Here is a 16,606-nt window from a genome sequence, read left to right on the forward strand (position 1 = left end):
TTTTTTTTCTTGTCAGTGGGTGAGTGAGTTGCTGGGTCCAGTGATTGTCAGTTGTGAATCACTGCTGGCTAGCCTTACATTGTGCTCCAGGCCTTGACCTCAGCCAGAGACTTTGATAGGGTCAAGTTTTGCTTTTGAAATTCTCACCTAATAAACATGGATCTCAGGAGAGTGATTAGTTAGGTGCAATATCAGAAGGTAGTTTCAAAGATTTGTATTTCTTTCATAGATACGGACTCTTTTTAAGCAAACAACATTTCACAGGAGACAATCCAGACTGGGAAAAATGGTTCCCTCATGTGATCAACTGGGTTAGGGAACCACTTTGATTGGTAGGAATTGGATGGTAGAAATGTATTTTGTATCTCATTTCATCCATCTTTTAAAAATGGAAATTACTCTTGGCAAAGCAAGGACAGGGTACTGAGATTGGGACTTACCAGTAGCTGAGTGTTAAAGTTGTATATAAAGGTCTTGTTACTTGAATAGTAAAGAGAAAGAGTAAGGTAACAGAAATTGCCAGCCAGGATCCTGAATTTTCTCAAGCCCTATATTGAAGGTATACTTCAACTGTTTGTGGCTCTTTCCACACTGTATCAATACTGGTTGCAATCTGGCCAGCAGAGATTTAGGGGACCAGATACTTTCTCTCTCAATGCTGAGTGATTCTGTGTCTGTAGCCTAATGTAGGTTGTAAAACTGTTGGTGTTGGCTAGTAGTTAGCAGCTGGGAAGTAGCGTGTCTGAACAACTCAGCTAGTGATACTTCTTTCCTCACCATGCCTTTTCCCTGCTTTTTTCTTGGTCTCAGATTGTTTAGAGACTTCCATTAGCTTAATGGCTGCCTTTATATTTTTAACAGGTGTCTCTCCTGCTGCCATGCTCTGTACAGTCTGTTTCTTTTCAGCCAGAAACTGATAATCGCTCTAACTTTCCCAGTGACAGAGCATTTCACATATTTAAGAAACAAAGGTAAGTTTCTTCTACTGTTCCTGGATGCTCAAGGGTATAACCTTTGCATGATTATGACTAAAAGATATTAAGAATGTCTCACTTATGCTACATGCTGTAGAAAAAAATCTTGAAATTTTTGCTCTAATTAAATGAAAAAAAGTCTTTGTCCGTATTGACTGCAGGAACTAAATGGTTAATGTCTTTAGAGAAGAACAGCTTCAGGAGTTATTGAGACTTCTGATAATGCCAGTACTGTGTGTCACCCTACTGGATTGCTTCTGCATATATATCTGGTATGCTTTTATTCTTCCCGCTGTCTCCCTCCATGCTTGCAGCAACAGGGTGAGGGCAGAATGACAAGTTGTCTCGGTCCTTTTCTTTTTCTCATAGGTATTACTTCATGTGGCTTATTCTTTCCTGCCTCTCAGTCTTCACTATGTCTGTCTGGTAATGGCTGTTTGGGTCATTCCATCATAGATTGGGCATAACAAGCTTAAGCACTTGCTGTCAAAGACATGGAAAATGGAAACTCACTGAAGTACTGCTAACATTTATGAGTTTTTCAAAGGTATCTGAATGCTTGGAGGCTGGAGTTACTTAATCTGAGGTAGATTCTTGCTGGGAAGCTTTGGAGCAATTAATGCTCAGCTGTTTAAATTTTGAAGAGTGGGAATTCATTCCCTTAAATATCTTGATTTGCAGGGATATATTTTATGAACTTCTGCGTGAATGGGAGGATAACAATGAGAAAACTGGCTGGGACTTTGAAAGAGTTCTGGGCAACAAGATCAGGTAGGAGTCTTAAGCAACTTCAGCTAGCTCTTTAATGTAGCTGAATTGCTGGTGAATCATGCTACATTTGGCATTCTTAGTTCCATGTCCTCCCTGGTCTTCTGCACTACTCTGTAGGGTGTTGTGTGCTGCTTGGAAGAGGCTGCCCATGTACACTTGCTTCTGGATTTAAAAGTTTCAACCGTTACCTTAAGGAAACAAACCATAAGTGGCAGGGGCCTAATTTGATCAGTCCTGATGTTGATTTTTCCCTTTCATAATCACAGAAAGAGCTACTCTCAAAACCAGTGTATTGTTGTCTGAACATCGTTATTGTATACACTTGTGTGTGCATGTGATGTTTTCCATGTCTGGCTTCTCTTAAGTGAGGAGAAGTGTTAGATGTTCAGAAGCTGTTCACTCTTCTAATTATTTCAGGAGGTCTAGTGCATTGGCTCTGAAAACAAGACAACTGTGTCTCTTTCTGTGGAAAGCAGACTGTTTTATTCATTTATTGCTTTATCAAAATGCAGTATATATAAAGAAACTATTATACCATTGAAAGCAGTTGCCTTGTGGGTTTCTGTGTTAGTCTCAACCACCAGCCTACTTAAGTAACATGTATGTAGGTGGCATTTCATCACAAGAGCAAAACAAGGCTGAGGCTTAAACTGAGAAATTTTGGGGCATCAGAAGTAACACTGTTGCTGTTTCCTTACTTCCATATGTGTGAACTCTCAACTTACTGTTCTGGGCAGGGGAGAGTGGGAACTGAATGAGTTTATTCTTTTTTGTAAATAACAACATTATTGAAGGAAAGGAAGAAATTATTTTTATCTCTAGAACTGTGTTTGCTCTGCAGGTGCTCAGGGAAAATTTTTGTTTCCATGTCAGCAGCATGTGGGGCTCAGTGCTTGGGAAACTGGGTTATAAAAGTATTGCTTTTTTTCAATGGCCTTTGGATATTGCTTTCTTAAAAGTAGGTCTTTTATGCTTTTGGTATGGTTTGAGGTTAGAACACTGTTTTTTGTACCACAAAATTCCAGTCAGAATTTGATCATAATTTCCTTCACAGGGCCATGATGGCTCACCTATCTGCAACCTGCAACCACAGCCATTTTGCCAGGCTCTTTCAGAAACAGCTTATCCAGGTAAATATCTTGGGTTGTTTAATGAATGTTTACATCAAAGCGGATTTGATCTTTCCTTGGCCTGAGAAAACAAGCCATGTCTTGTAAGCTTCTTTGAGATTTTCCTATTGAAACTTTTTTGAGGAGAGTCAAGTTTTCAGGATGGGAATTTCTTTCCTTCTTCAGAAAAAATCAGTGATAAATTACCAATGAAGTCTCTTTAAATCAGGAATGAGGCACACTGAGAACATTATGAGATGTAAGCATTTATTCTTCATGTCTATTTATTTTGACATTCTAATTTTAGTACAGTTACAGTTTCTGGAAATTTTAGGGATGTATTTTGACATTTTTCAAGTGCAGAGGTTCCCAGTTATGTTTGATAGCAGCATGAGTGCAAAAAAAACTCTGATTCTTCTGTGTAACACTCAACAGGCTGGTTTTGGTACAGTATTGCTGTTGTAATTTGGGGGGTGGGGTTTGGCCAATTTCAAGCATCATCTGACTTCATTGTAAGTAAATAAATGAAGAAGAAGATTCACTGTATTCTCTGTAGATGTGTGGCTTATTGGTGGGCTCCTTTTGGAGAGCAGAACAGCCACAGAACCTCAGCTTGAGTGTTAGCTCACACACATTGCCAGGAAGTTGCAAGCTGTTGGAATGTTGTAAATTCCTTTAGTGTCAAGTCTGAGTTTGCATCAATGGCCCATCTGATTGTATTGGTGTGTTCATGGAAATTGTAGCAAAGAGGTAAGATTAACTTTGTTGCATCAATAGGATTTAATTAGTCATAGGGGTTGTATTTCTCCTTTGTATCTGTGCCTTCTTAATGAAGACTGCAGGATTTCAAAGAGCTAAACTGATCTAAACTGGTGTCTTAGTGGCTCCAATGTGTCTGTCTGGAAAGTGATTTTCAGGATCTTGTGTGTATTATGATACTCTTGCAGAAAAGAATGGATACTGAGGACTTGTGTCAAGGCCTGATAATTTAAAGGTAGAGAAGTGTAGCAAGATGTACCCTTGGGGAGGTGAGGATGGTCTGTTTGGAATAAATGGACCCAGTAGTTGCTCACTTGATAGGCATTCTTAAATGTTGCTTCTTTTTATTACGATGTCTCTCATTAAAACTATCATGACTTAGATGTAGGGATATGCAGTCAACTTTTCCTGTTGCTGAGTATTTGCTAGGTTATGTCTGGAGTGCTGTGTCCAGTCTTGGACTCACCAGCACAAGGAAAGAAAGATACAGATTTACTAGAGAAGTCCAGCTCAAGGCTATGTAAATGATTAAGGCACCAAACATTTTTTGTATAAGAAAAAATGCTGAGACCTGGGAGTATTCAGCATGGAGAAGAGAAGGCTCCAGGTTGTCTTAGCACTGTTATAAATACCTGCTGGGAAGGAATGAAGAAGAAGAGAGTGAGATTTTTCTCAGTGGTGTTCACTGCCAGGTGAGGAGGCTGACCCTGACTGAACAAAAGGGTTGCATTAGATAATCCAAGAGGCCCCTTCTTAACAGTTCTTCAGTTCTGTAATTCTTTGAGCCTTGAGTTGTATCCATGTGTTTGAGGCAGTGGGACATCAATTTTTAAATTTTATTTAACTCTGTGGAAATTCAGGAAAACCTGCTCTGGGAATATGTAGTGCAGCATTGTGGGCCTTGGAGACTGAGCTAAAGATCCTACTGAATGGTTCATGAAAATCATGAGAGTGATAGGTATTCTCTCCACACATCCACATGTAGCCTGCTAGATATGCCCTAGTTAGATGTGTAGGATTGGAATTCCATCTCACAAGACCTCTAGGCTGTGTATGGCCAAGTTGGGTGGCATATTTTGGCATGGGGAAGAGTTGTTCTGTACGTTCCTGGGCACCAGGAAAGACTATGCGTGGATTGCTCCAAAAACAGTCTTGTGAGGAAGGGATAATATGCTGGGTGAGAGATTAAGTGAAATGATGCCTTGTTACAAATATTCCATCTTTCTGTCTCCTAAAGATGTGCAAAGGTCCTATTGGTGGTGGTGCAAGCTGGGGAGACACCCCAGACCAGGATGTCCTCAATATGCTGGGCTCTGACAATCTGAGCCGTCTGAAGAGGCTGCAGGAAAGATTTGTTGTTCCTCAGAGCATCAGAGGGCCTTGTCCACCTCCTTCATTCCCAGGGTGCCAACAGTTCTTCCGGGACTTCATCCTCAGTGCTGGAAGGTGAGCTGCCTGGGCTTGCTATTCCCTCTGAAATGAGTGGGCAATGGAAGCACCAGCATGTTTCTTTTGCGGCAGGGAGTTATCCAGAAAGTTTGGGACTACTAGATTATATGGTAATGATTTTTCTTCTATAAACCCATAATATTTTTTTGGAGCTGTCAGCATTTTCCAGTGCCAAGGCATGCAGTGCTACCTAGTAAGGACACTGGACTGGACAAATGCTTCTTGTGTGATAGTTCATGAAGCCAAGGTGTACAGGACGAAGCCAGGTTCATGGTTTTGTTTAATAAGTTTTTCACAATTCACAGCACGGGGAAATTGTAATTTATGTGAGATTTTAATCTTAAATTCAGTTATTTTATAGATTCCTCATTTGGCAGATCAATTTTATTATCCTTATGCTGAGACTTGTTACATAGCATCTCTGAAAAAGTACAAAAGAAGAATGGAAATGAAGGTGGTCAGCCAGTCCTAAGTTTTCTCTCTTGCTTTCTTGTCTGTCAGTGTGTTATGTTGTATGTCTGCTGATGCTTGTTACAACTCATGAGACAAGCTTAAAATTCTGCAGTGTGTTAGTTGAGGTTTTACTGCTGTTTTCAGCCCAGTCTGACTCATCATGATCTTTTGCTGAAGTTACCAGTTCAATCAGCACCTGATGGATAGTCTGTGCCTGAAGATACTTGAACTGAATGGTCTTACTCTGGTGGAGCACGAGCACAGTGATGGGGAAGCAGATATGGAGGAACAGGTAGGCTTGCTTCGTGCAAACACATCTGTCAGGAATTTCTCTCAGCTGTTCCAGTAGTCAAACAATTACTGGCTTGATTGTGAGTTGCTTTGAGCTTCCACCACTGTTTTTACAGGACAAGAGCTTATTAATTTGGTTTTGTCATAACTCTGCAATTTGTTTATTTGTCTGAATTCTTGCCACTTAACTTGCATGCTTCAGGGTGCTTCATAGAACTGTCATGAGAGGACAGTATTTGTGAAAGCCTCCTCTTTAGGTTGTTATAACTTGTGTTAGATCAATGAAATAACCACGTCCAGTTGTGGCACCCCATTGCAATAAGTTCCTTATTACTTTTCCACATAGAAAGATCTTAGTTACATTGAATTTGTAGTCATCCCTGTTGATAGGTGTACAAGAGTTTCTTCACTGAAGTCTGCATATCAGAGGTGTCACGGCTTATAGTCTATTACCAAAGTAGCAGCCAAAGGTTGATGGAGACTTGCAGAGTGGTAGTGCTCTAAAGGAGGCAATGTGAGATCAGCTCTGCCTCTCATTGACTCCAAAGTTCTTAACACAAAGATATGATTGAGCAGCTGCATGTTTTAGAAAGCTCTTGAACAATTCCTTCTTGTGAAGAAGTGAAGCAATGGAGACAGAAGCAATTTAAAATACTTGATAAATATGTATTTTGGAAACTTACCTTTATTAAAAGCAGTGATGAAGCTATGTGGCCCTTTTACATTAAGGGAGTGGAAGTTTAGCATAGACATTTGCATTGCCAGTGTAGGCTAGCATTGCATTTGCTCACTTTTCTTCATTTTAGGATGAAAAGAAGCGTTTCACCATGGCCCTGTTGAGTCTCCGACTCCTTGCCAAGTTCCTGGGGTTCCTTGTTTTCCTGCCCTATCGCACTGTGGAGCAGCCAACCAGAGACTTGCAAGATTCTGCGTTGGTGCTGAGAAACCAAGTAAGAAACCCAGCACTGCCTTTTGCTGGACAGGCGCTTTTTCTAGCCCAAGGGGGATTGTGGGTAGTTATGCACTTTCAAAGTGAGCCGGTGGTTCCTGGGATGATGTTGTAATGGCCCTGTGTCCCTGCTGCATATTCTGGGGTTGGGAACAAAGGAAAAAACAATTTGTGTAACCTCGAAAAGAGGGAGCAATGGTAAGGTACTCAGTCTTCTGTTATTTCTGCTAATCTGGGTCTGTCATACCAAAACTTTCACCTAGCTAAGACAACTAGGATTTATAGTGTAAAATCCAGCTACCAGGACTGGTTGTGTTAGTTTTGCACCCATCTCCCAGGAGTGTGTCACTGAATGGAAGCAGTAGACCTTGACTCCACTTTGTACATAGTCAGGCTTTTAACCTTGCTTTTGAAAGTCCCAGTGGGACCTTTGGTTGCAGTCATAGTTTGGTCATGTACAAAGAAGTGTTTTCATTAGTCAGATGTCACCAGTAGAGAAGATGAAATCCTAGAAAGAAAAGTCAATCTATAGATAAAAAAAAATTCTATTAGTACAAAAAGATAACTTCAAGCTGCTGGTTTAACTTCTCTTCTCCTTTAAGACCCTGCCGGTACTGGATATATTAAAGCTTCTGAGGCAATCTATCCGGGATCAACGTTCTATCCTCACTATTCCTTGGATTGTGGAGTACCTTTCCTTTGTGGATCATATTGCTCCTTTCCTTGATTATTACAGGAAAGTGTTTGGTCTCTTGCTGCAGGTATACAGGTAAGAGCTTGGGAAACTATATCTGTAAAGGATTTTTCAGTGAATGTTTGATTTTTTAATTTTTTTTTTTTTTGTGGTGCAAATCATGCATACTTTTTATCTTGTGTAAAGCTGCAAAGAGGACACAGCCTAACCTTGGGGATTAATACTTGATTCAGATATGTGTTTTTTATTAAGTAAACAAAATCTTTAAAGCCCACTTGATCACTCTACATCTGCAGCTGTGATTGACCTTCAAGCTGCAGCTTGAATTTTGACCTTAAACCTACAAGGTTTCCAATGGCTAAATAATTTTCTAGTTTTCTTTTCTATATATGTGAGGAAAATTCGAAGCCCATTCTAGAGAATGGCTTGTCTAGTATAAACTTAAGACAGCATGTTATGCAGGTGCATACATAAAAAGTAGAGCTTACTCTCTCTTTAGGTTGACATGCAAGGAAATTGTTCATAGTATATAGATAGTGTAATTGGTAAGTGAATGGTTTGGGAATGTTTTCCTTAATGAAAATTGAGCTGCTTGAAAACTGACACTCTCTCTTGCTGCTTCTGCTGCATGGCAGGTTAATGGTCCTTTCTGAAGACAAGGAGATGAGTTTCCTGAACAAGCTGCTGATCCTTGCAGTTCTGGGTTGGCTTTTTCAGGTAGAGTCTCCTCTGTGCATGTAACTCTTCTCTGAACAAAAAGCAGAGCACAGAACTCAATACAAAATAGTATTGAAATAAATTAAAACAATTCAATACAGTTTGTTGTTTTATCATGGGTTTTTTACACTGGTGTGGGGTTTAAAGAATAATTGTATTTTAGTGGAGAATTATTTTCCTTTAGTGGAATTGTGTGAAGCAACATTTTTTTCTTCCAATAGGAATTGTAATTGAATCTGAAACACATTCTGTATTTACTAATCTGCAGCCTTGCAAGAAAATTGACAGCTGATTCCTGTTACAGCTGGAAGCTCTTGTCACAAAGATGGTGTGCTAGCTGTCAGCCTTGAATTACTTAGGAATTCATTAGATAGAGGGATGGTGTATGATGAACTTTTAAAATTCTTTTGTGCCTCCAGTTGGAAGCAAGGTAATTACTTAGCAGGAACCTGTTGGAAATGTGGAAGATGCTGTATGGGGAGGGTAAGGAAGGTGGCTTTTGTTACTGTGATCAAAATAAGTCTTTAATTGTATGGAAAGTTCTCCTCAGGGCAGGAGGATCCTTAGTGCTAGGGGTTATCTTTTGTTGGTGGAAGGGTGGTGAGATTTTGCTGTCCTGTTATCAGAATTGGTGGAAGTTACTGACTGCATTTTGGGTTGCAGCTGCTGGGTTTTCTGTTTCAGGTTCCATCAGTCCCTGAAGAGTTGTTTTTTACTGCTGACGACAGGCAGGAGAGATTTGTGATGGATACTGTGACATCTGCTCAGGCTTTGGTAAGTTAGTGCAGCACCATGTCTTCTGAATCAGTGAGGGAAGATGGACCTACCTCAGGAGTTGTAAGATTTTATCAGGAACTTGGCTTCAGGGCAGCTGCACTGAGCATATGGAGGCCAATGGATGCGATGCCCAGTTTGTCCAAGTGCCTCAGTTGCATCCGTGTTATGGGTTGTGAACTCTGTGTTACAGCTCTGGGTTTTCTGTCAGGCAGGAGCCATCTCACCTTGCTGCAATAATTTGCAGAACAGGTGCCAAGTTATGCTGGAGGATCAGATGCTGTTTTTCTACAAGGTGAGCTGATAGAACTGTAGCTCTTCCCAGAAACAAGCAAAAGTAATGGTGAACAGAAATAGAAAGATGGGACTGTAAGAGCAAGGTTGCTGTTTGTGAGATCACCTGTTTTCCAGTGTCATGATGAAGGGTGACTGAACTGAAAATGGTATGAGCAAGCAGGAAAGGAGGTTGAGGGTATGGCATGTATAATGTTTCAGATAATTCCTAGACATGCAAGGGGATATATAGTATTCCATGGAAAAGTGGTATGGATGCTATGGTTTTCCTTGGTGGATGGGATGTGAAATTCCTGTTCCTCCCGTGGCCAGGATGTGCTGTGTTAATACTGAGGTGACATTTCTCCCTGGTGTGGTGTTCCAGTGAGTCTGAATGAAGGCACTTGCGGAGGTGTAATGCATAGCAGATGTGCCTCATTTATTTTCCTCCATGGAAAGGTTTCTCCCTTATGAGTAGAAGCTGTGGCAACAGTCCCAGTTCCCTTCTTTAATGCAGCTTTCAGCTGGGCTTTGATAGTGATCGGGGCAACGGCTGAGCTACACTAATAAAATGAAGAGCAGCTCATTCTGTGTTACAGGGACTGAACACTTGGGCTGCAAAGTTCATCATTTTACTGTGTATTTGGAACCCAGTTATTGCTGTCATGGAAAGGTAGCCCTGAAACCTGCCTGTGACTGCATGTATGGGATTTCTGACTTGAAGACTGTTTATTTTGTGCTGTATCCTTTCAGCATTTCCTTCATTTTCTCACCAGGACTTTGTACCCTTGGTGGATCAGCAGTTACTTTATACCTGCTGTCCCTATCTTGGTGAGTATTTTAATTATTTTTGCTATATACATAAAATATATTAGTATGTATTTACTTTTATTTAGTCAGTTGTTTATATTTGTTATTTGGTACTGTGAGTCCTTGGATCACCTTTCTTACTCCTCTTCACAACTTAAGGTCTCAGTTGTATATTCAAGAGCCTTGATAAGAAGCTGTATTGCAGAAGCTTCTGCAGCTGTGGATAGTATCTGGTGAAGCTGGGGGAGGGAGGCTACCTATTCAGGAGAGTTGATCCACAGAGCTTGAATCCAGAGGGACAGGGGAAGCCACCCCTCACAAGCTGTGAGGAAGCATTATAACAGCACAACTTTTCTATCCTAGGTATAGGAAGAGGTGTTTGTGCTGCAAGGAACGTCTTGATCCTTGAGCATATTTCTGCTGCCAGGCAGAGGGGAAGAATCCTTTTGTGCCCTGGTGTTTTGTCAGGTTGTTGTTTGAGATAGCTTTTTCATGGGATCTGTCTATGAATGGTAAGATTCTTCTCTGTAGATAGTAGAGTCCCAGATGGGGAGATGGTGCTCTTCTTCCTGAGACTTAGTAGGAAAACTGTATGTTAAACCTGCATCACAAAAGCTTCTAGGGATGAAGAGGTTGTCCAGCTTTTCCTCCAGGATTTGCTCGTGACTCTTGGAATTCTGTGTAACTGCTTGCCTTGTTGTCCTTGTAGACTTTACGGTTCTTGCTTTCCACGCTAAAAAAGAATGCACAAAAATAACTGCTCCCTCATCCTTCTGAGCAAGTTCCATCTGCTAGGGGGGCTTTTCAAAAGCTTCCTCTTCAGAGCCTTGCTGTGCTCTGCCAGTTATATGTGTGGGATGCCCCCTCTGCTTCACTGAAGCTTCTGCTTTTGTAGAAGCTGAGAGAATCTCCTCTGGGAACAGGAGTGAAAAAGTCAAAGTCTCTTTCTTGAGTTTTGATATTAGTTTTTCTCCTTGCTTATGAGGTTGATGATTGGTTTTGCATGTTTTCCTGTACAGGTGAACTGCGTAAACTACTCGCCTCTTTTGTGGCTGGTAGTGGAGGAAAGAATGGTGGTTTTATGAGGAAAATCACTCCCACAGCTGCAGAGTCCTTAGCACCCAAGACTTCTGTCACGCAGCGGAAACTGCAGGTAATGAAATCAGGGAGTCACAAGGGGGAAAGGGGCAGGAGAAATTTGCCTGTGTGAGTGCAGGGTTATACAGTGGTCTCTTAATGCCAGGGAAAGAATGGACCTAGACAGCAGGGGAACATGGTGTTTAACAGTAGGTATCTTTACTCCCTGTTTTTCTGTGGCTGGGATATGGTGTGGGTGCTGAAACCCGGATAACCTCAGTAAACATTCTTGTAGTTGGAACAACTAGTCTTATTTATCTGTTTCCCTCTTCTTTAACATAAAATGTTGGTATGTTTATCATGCTTTGTTTTGGTTAGATTGTAGCCATGCTTTCCATTGAAAGAAAGACATGCACAGGAGCCTGTCTACAGGATTACCAGCCTGTAGTTAAGAGGGCATGTTCGTCCCAAAACAAGCCCTGTATGGTGGCTCACTACTAGCAGACACTGTCAGAACTCTCCCATTCCCCTTTACAGGTCTTTTGTAGCTTCAGAAACCCTGACAATAAGCTTTGTGTTAAGTGGGTAGAAGAGAATAGGGAGTAAAACTGGGATGATGAATGCTTGAGTAGCAGAAAGTTTTAGTGGAGGCAAATTGTCTTTTAGTAGATCTCCAGATAGTATTCTGTCCATTCCTGTGTTGGTGAGAGGAGGATCTGGGTGGAGTGCTCTAATCAATTGTAGTGCTTTCTCTTGAACAGGTAGATTTGGAACAGGCCTTCTTCCACAACCAGCCTCCTTCCCTACGGAGAACAGTGGAATTTGTGGCAGAGAGGGTGGGATCCAACTGTGTGAAGCACATCAAGTAAGTGCTGATCACCTGTTCTGTGACTTAAGAAGTAACTTTACATTATAATTAGATAAAGAGTTGATCCTTTAAACTTGCGTGTACTGGGGAAAGAAGCTTCCCTGGGGGCGTGCTGTGTAACAGAGCACCAAGGCTGTGTAAGACTGCGCAGCAGCATCTGCCATTGTAGAGGGGAATTTGTGAAGGAATGTATAGAGGAGTGGGATACATCTGTGGGACACTTTGTATGTGAATGCAGTGCAGCACTGAGACTTCATAGCCTGTTCAGAACATTCTTGCTAATGACAAGAAAATCTCCTATCAGAAATGACCTCTGGAGGTCATTTCTACTCAAACCAGGCCCAGCTTTCAAGTTAGGTTTGGTTTATTGGCACCTTTTCCATTTGGAAAAGTTTCCATCTCTTAAGGATGAGGATTCACCCAACCTCTTTCTACCATGTTCCAATGCTTAATTTTCCCAGGCTTTGTGAAAAATGTTTCCGTATATCCTGTCAGAGTATCTATCCATTGTTCCAGCTTGTGGATATTCCTGTCAATCTTTAGCAGTGCTCTTCCTGGAAGTCTTGTTCTGTCTTCTCTGTAAATTTCCTTCTCCCTTCAGTTTTTCTTGTTTCCAGGCTAGGTGAAACTGACTCCCCCTTGTAGGTATGTGCTCCAGCATCCCAGCTATTTTAATATTTTTTTTTCTTTTCTCCTGCAGTTACTCAAATTGTCAATGGCTTTCTTGTCCTGAGATCCCAAAGCTGGACACACTACTCCACATGCAGCCTCACAGTGATGAGGGAAGCAGTAACTTCCCTTGACTTGCTGGCTGCATTATTGCTATTGTCAGCCCAGTATAAGGTTGGCTTTCTTTGGACACTCCTAACTCCCTTACCTTGTTCTGGGACCCCCAGGTCCTTTCTGCAGAGCTGCTCTGTAGCCAGTAGATCCCAGCCTGTACAGGTGCTCAGTCAGCTCATTTCTCCCTCTTTTCACAGCGCTCCTGTGTGGCAGCCCTGCCCTCCAACTCATGAGCTTGCTCAGTTTGCACTGTTCTGTTGTCTAGTTTGCTGAAGACATTAAATGTTATCAGACACAAGGAATGGTGGTTGTAGTGGGCTGCTGCTGACATCTTTGAACTTCTGAGCACTATCAGTTGAGCATCCAAGGGTATTACTGCCAGAAAGGAGACCAAATAAGTTTTTAGTAAAACCTAAAGGCTTTTGACTCTTGAGTCTTAGTGCTATTTTGGTGTCTTCATTGCTGTTGTCTTCCACACATACAGAACAAAGAGATGATACAGTACTAAATGCAGCATGATTGATTTATTTTTACCCATTTGAGATGGGTATCCCCCTACACTGGGGAGAAGAGCTGGGTACACTTGGTGTGCACTGTTTCTTGTATTGATTTCAATCTGCCTGATTGTTCTTTGTTTTGTTGCAGGGCAACACTGGTAGCAGAGCTAGTTCAAAGGGCTGAAGCCATGTTGCAAGATAAAGTGAAGGAGGAGGATGTTAATCATGACAAACTGCTTGAAGAGGTGTGCACTCATCTGTATGAGGAAGGGGCCCAGGCACTCATCAAAGGCAGAGAGTAAGGAGGAAAAGTTATTTAAACATGTGCCTTCCTATCTCTTCTTACTGCAGAATCTATAAGCTTAATTTAGCTTGGCCTGTCATGCTCAGGTTCTGGTAATTATAAACCATGCCCTCTGCTCTTCTTATGGTGAGTGTCTGCTGTGCTTCAGCCAGTTAATACTGCATTTGTAGGAAGGAATAAAGGTGCTATGTGTCCCTTTGCTCCGAACAGACATCCACTGCAGCTATTGTATTTCCCCTCTTTGGAAAATTGATATTGCAGCTTAGTTGCTTGTAATTACCCTTTCCTTGTCTTGTTCTTTTAGTCTGATTTATTGCATTGCTACAGAATGAACCTCTGAGTGTTGTCCAAGAACCTAGACTAATCTTGTGGCACAATTTCTTCCTTTTCTTGTAGATTTTGCAAAAAAAAAGGTCCTGAGGCAGTAAGGGTGTTGTTGCCAGAAGAGACATCTGCAGCAGTATGTATTTTCCCTAAAACTTATTAAAAGCCTTGACTTTAAGTCTGGATCATGACCATTTTTCCATTGCTGCTTCACATATCCCTTAATAGCTCAGGTAAAGAAAATCTATTGATGCCCTCATTGGGAGGACTGAGAGATAGCTAAGAAGAGTCACTTCTACTGGGCTGCCTTGCATATTCTGGGCAAAGTGATATTCCAGCTCATAGCTGACTAATGAGGCTAGAATGTTATAGAAATTGCATTTATCTTGCAAAGATAATGCATTTTTCTAGCATCAACTTCCACAAGAGTTGATGAGGTTTTTGCAAAATCAAGATGGGTCAATTGTATTGCTCAAACTAGCTGTTTCCATAGATGTAGTGGTGTCAGTTTAATTGTTGCATGCCAAAATTAAGCTTTTTCCTCTAGACTTCCTTCTGAATTTTCACTGACTGCAGCGCTGTGGCTGATAGTAAATCTCCTATCATTTTTTATCCTCCCTGTACAGGTTTTAAGTAGTGCAGAAAACATTGCAGTGGAACTGGCTACCGAGAGAGCCTGTGGCTGGCTCTCTGCCAACATTGCAGGTGAGTCTTTTTACCTTGAACTGGAGCTTCTAACCTGTGCATTGTACTCTCTTTTTCTGAGATCAAGGGATAGACAGTATTACAAACTTGGTCCTACTTGTTTTTCTTTTAGTGGAAAGTATGCAGTTACTCTGTTCCTCCTTGCTTAGAAAGAATAGAAATTATTTCCAGCTCTAAGAACCTTCTTTGGGGATGTTTTGGGCTTGGCCCATGGTAGTGATTTTTAGTTATGGAGTCTTGTAGGATGGCGAGAGTAAATGCTTCTGAAAATGTCATCTAAGCTGAAGTTGTCTTAGCACTTCCAGTTTATACAGACAACTGCTCTCTCAAGCCACCTTATGGTTCACATGTATAGAGTGCTTCTGAAATCTAAAGTCTAAGTGTTTGTAAAACAAACACTTCTTGGACTGGGTGTGTTTTCTGTAGGCTGAAGGCAATGTAGTCCTTTTATTCTGTAATACTGCACTGGCAACTCTTCAGAGTCTTTGAAAACCCATTTTTTCAAGAGGTTGTGCCAAAAGCCTGGGGAGGAATGCCCAAGTACCATTTGCAGCCACAGGAGTTCAGTGTTTTGGATGCTGATCAAAATGTATTTTGGTAGAAGACATATGGTTTTTATGGGCACAGTGGTTGAACTGGAATGATCACACTGAATCAGCTTTCTACTTTGGCATTGCCTTCTGGCTTAGCTACTGTGTTTGTTAAACCCATGGAAATATTTTTATGGGAAGTGAGATGAGTTGCCAGCAGTTCCTGGCAGTGATGGGTGGCTGCCTTCTACAGCTGTGGGTTAGCACACCCTCTCCACATTTGTCTCTGCACATTAAATATAGTGGGATGTCAGAGAGAAGGGGTTGAAAATGTAAACTTTTTTCCTTATTCACTGTGGCCCTTGGAATGAGGGTCTAAGAGTGTTTGGAAATGATTCTCTGCTTCAGTGGAGATAAAAACTGAAGCAGACAGGATTTGTTCTCTGCTCTATAGCTCTCATCAAAAGGGAAGTGAAGGCAACCTTCAACAGAATGCTGAAAGTCCCAGGATTTCCCTTGCCAGGTGAGGATGCTCTTGAGTTGAGAAGGGACTGTCCTCCAGGCTGTCAGCACTGTGCTCCATTTCCCTCCCAGATCATCAATGAGATTAAGGTACACAGTATTCACTTCCTGGCTTGCCTTTCTGTTTTTCACGTTGGTGTTTTTTTTTTTTTTTTTTGTTTTTTTTTTTTTTTTTTTTTTTTTGTTGTTGTTTTGTGGAGGTTTGTTTGGGTTTTTTTTAAGAAAATGTTCTGGGTATGAGGAGGTGGCTATGAGGAGTGCTTAGGAAGCATGATGGAAAGTTCTCAGGTTTTTTTCAACCCCTTTTTGCTGTGTCTAGATCAGAGTTCCCTGTTAGGAGTGCTATCTCAAATACAGGATTTCTGGTAGCATGGCAGTGTGGCCTTTTTGATATGAGTAGGATGGAAACCACAGTGTGGACACCATGGTATTGTGTGCAATTTTGCAATCATTTAACCTATGTACCCCATAAGGAAAAGAATTCTGAACACCTCACCTTTTACGGTTATGTATTCTGCCTATGTTTTTTGCAGCTGCTTGTCTGCTTGACAGATAAGTAATGCTGGTTATCACTGTCATTGGTTTCCCAGCAGCTGTGTGAAAATGAGTTCAGATCCTTTAATGCTTTCTTGCTTGTGCTAAAATAAAAAAAGGAGGGTAAGTTGTATGAGGAAACCTCTGGGTTGGCACTGAAGCTTCCCTGACAATATAAGAGGGCTCTGGATTTCTGTAGCACTTCTACCCTGAACTACTTGCTGTGCTGTCAAATTCATCTAGAGCTCTCAGTGCTAGTACTTTTAAGAAATATGAATTTGTTGCCATCATTGAATATTACTTCATAACATTAGTGAGAACTGTGCTAGAAAATGAGATTTTGGTAAGGTTGTGAAAAATCAGCTTTAATCTGTCTTACGAAATGTATATGTTAACTTAGGTTCTGGTTTTAATGAGGACCCAAGAACTATTTATGAAC

The 16,606-nt window shown here is 41.2% G+C and overlaps 1 protein-coding gene across 1 annotated transcript in view; it reads left to right on the top strand.

Moving 5' to 3' along the window:
- Positions 1–16,606, top strand: part of CDAN1 (codanin 1) — a 31,568-nt gene that overhangs the window by 9,867 nt on the left and 5,095 nt on the right. The window contains exons 8-23 of the mRNA XM_053945018.1: positions 862–971; positions 1,656–1,745; positions 2,800–2,875; positions 4,851–5,059; positions 5,693–5,807; positions 6,613–6,756; positions 7,358–7,524; positions 8,085–8,166; positions 8,851–8,940; positions 9,990–10,044; positions 11,043–11,176; positions 11,862–11,965; positions 13,397–13,546; positions 13,949–14,012; positions 14,503–14,581; positions 15,566–15,723. Of these exons, the coding sequence (XP_053800993.1) occupies positions 862–971; positions 1,656–1,745; positions 2,800–2,875; positions 4,851–5,059; positions 5,693–5,807; positions 6,613–6,756; positions 7,358–7,524; positions 8,085–8,166; positions 8,851–8,940; positions 9,990–10,044; positions 11,043–11,176; positions 11,862–11,965; positions 13,397–13,546; positions 13,949–14,012; positions 14,503–14,581; positions 15,566–15,723 (1,827 nt within the window). The remainder of the gene's footprint in view (positions 1–861; positions 972–1,655; positions 1,746–2,799; positions 2,876–4,850; positions 5,060–5,692; positions 5,808–6,612; positions 6,757–7,357; positions 7,525–8,084; positions 8,167–8,850; positions 8,941–9,989; positions 10,045–11,042; positions 11,177–11,861; positions 11,966–13,396; positions 13,547–13,948; positions 14,013–14,502; positions 14,582–15,565; positions 15,724–16,606) is intronic.

This window comes from Vidua chalybeata, chromosome 6, assembly GCF_026979565.1.
Source record: "Vidua chalybeata isolate OUT-0048 chromosome 6, bVidCha1 merged haplotype, whole genome shotgun sequence".
NCBI lineage: Eukaryota > Metazoa > Chordata > Aves > Passeriformes > Viduidae > Vidua > Vidua chalybeata.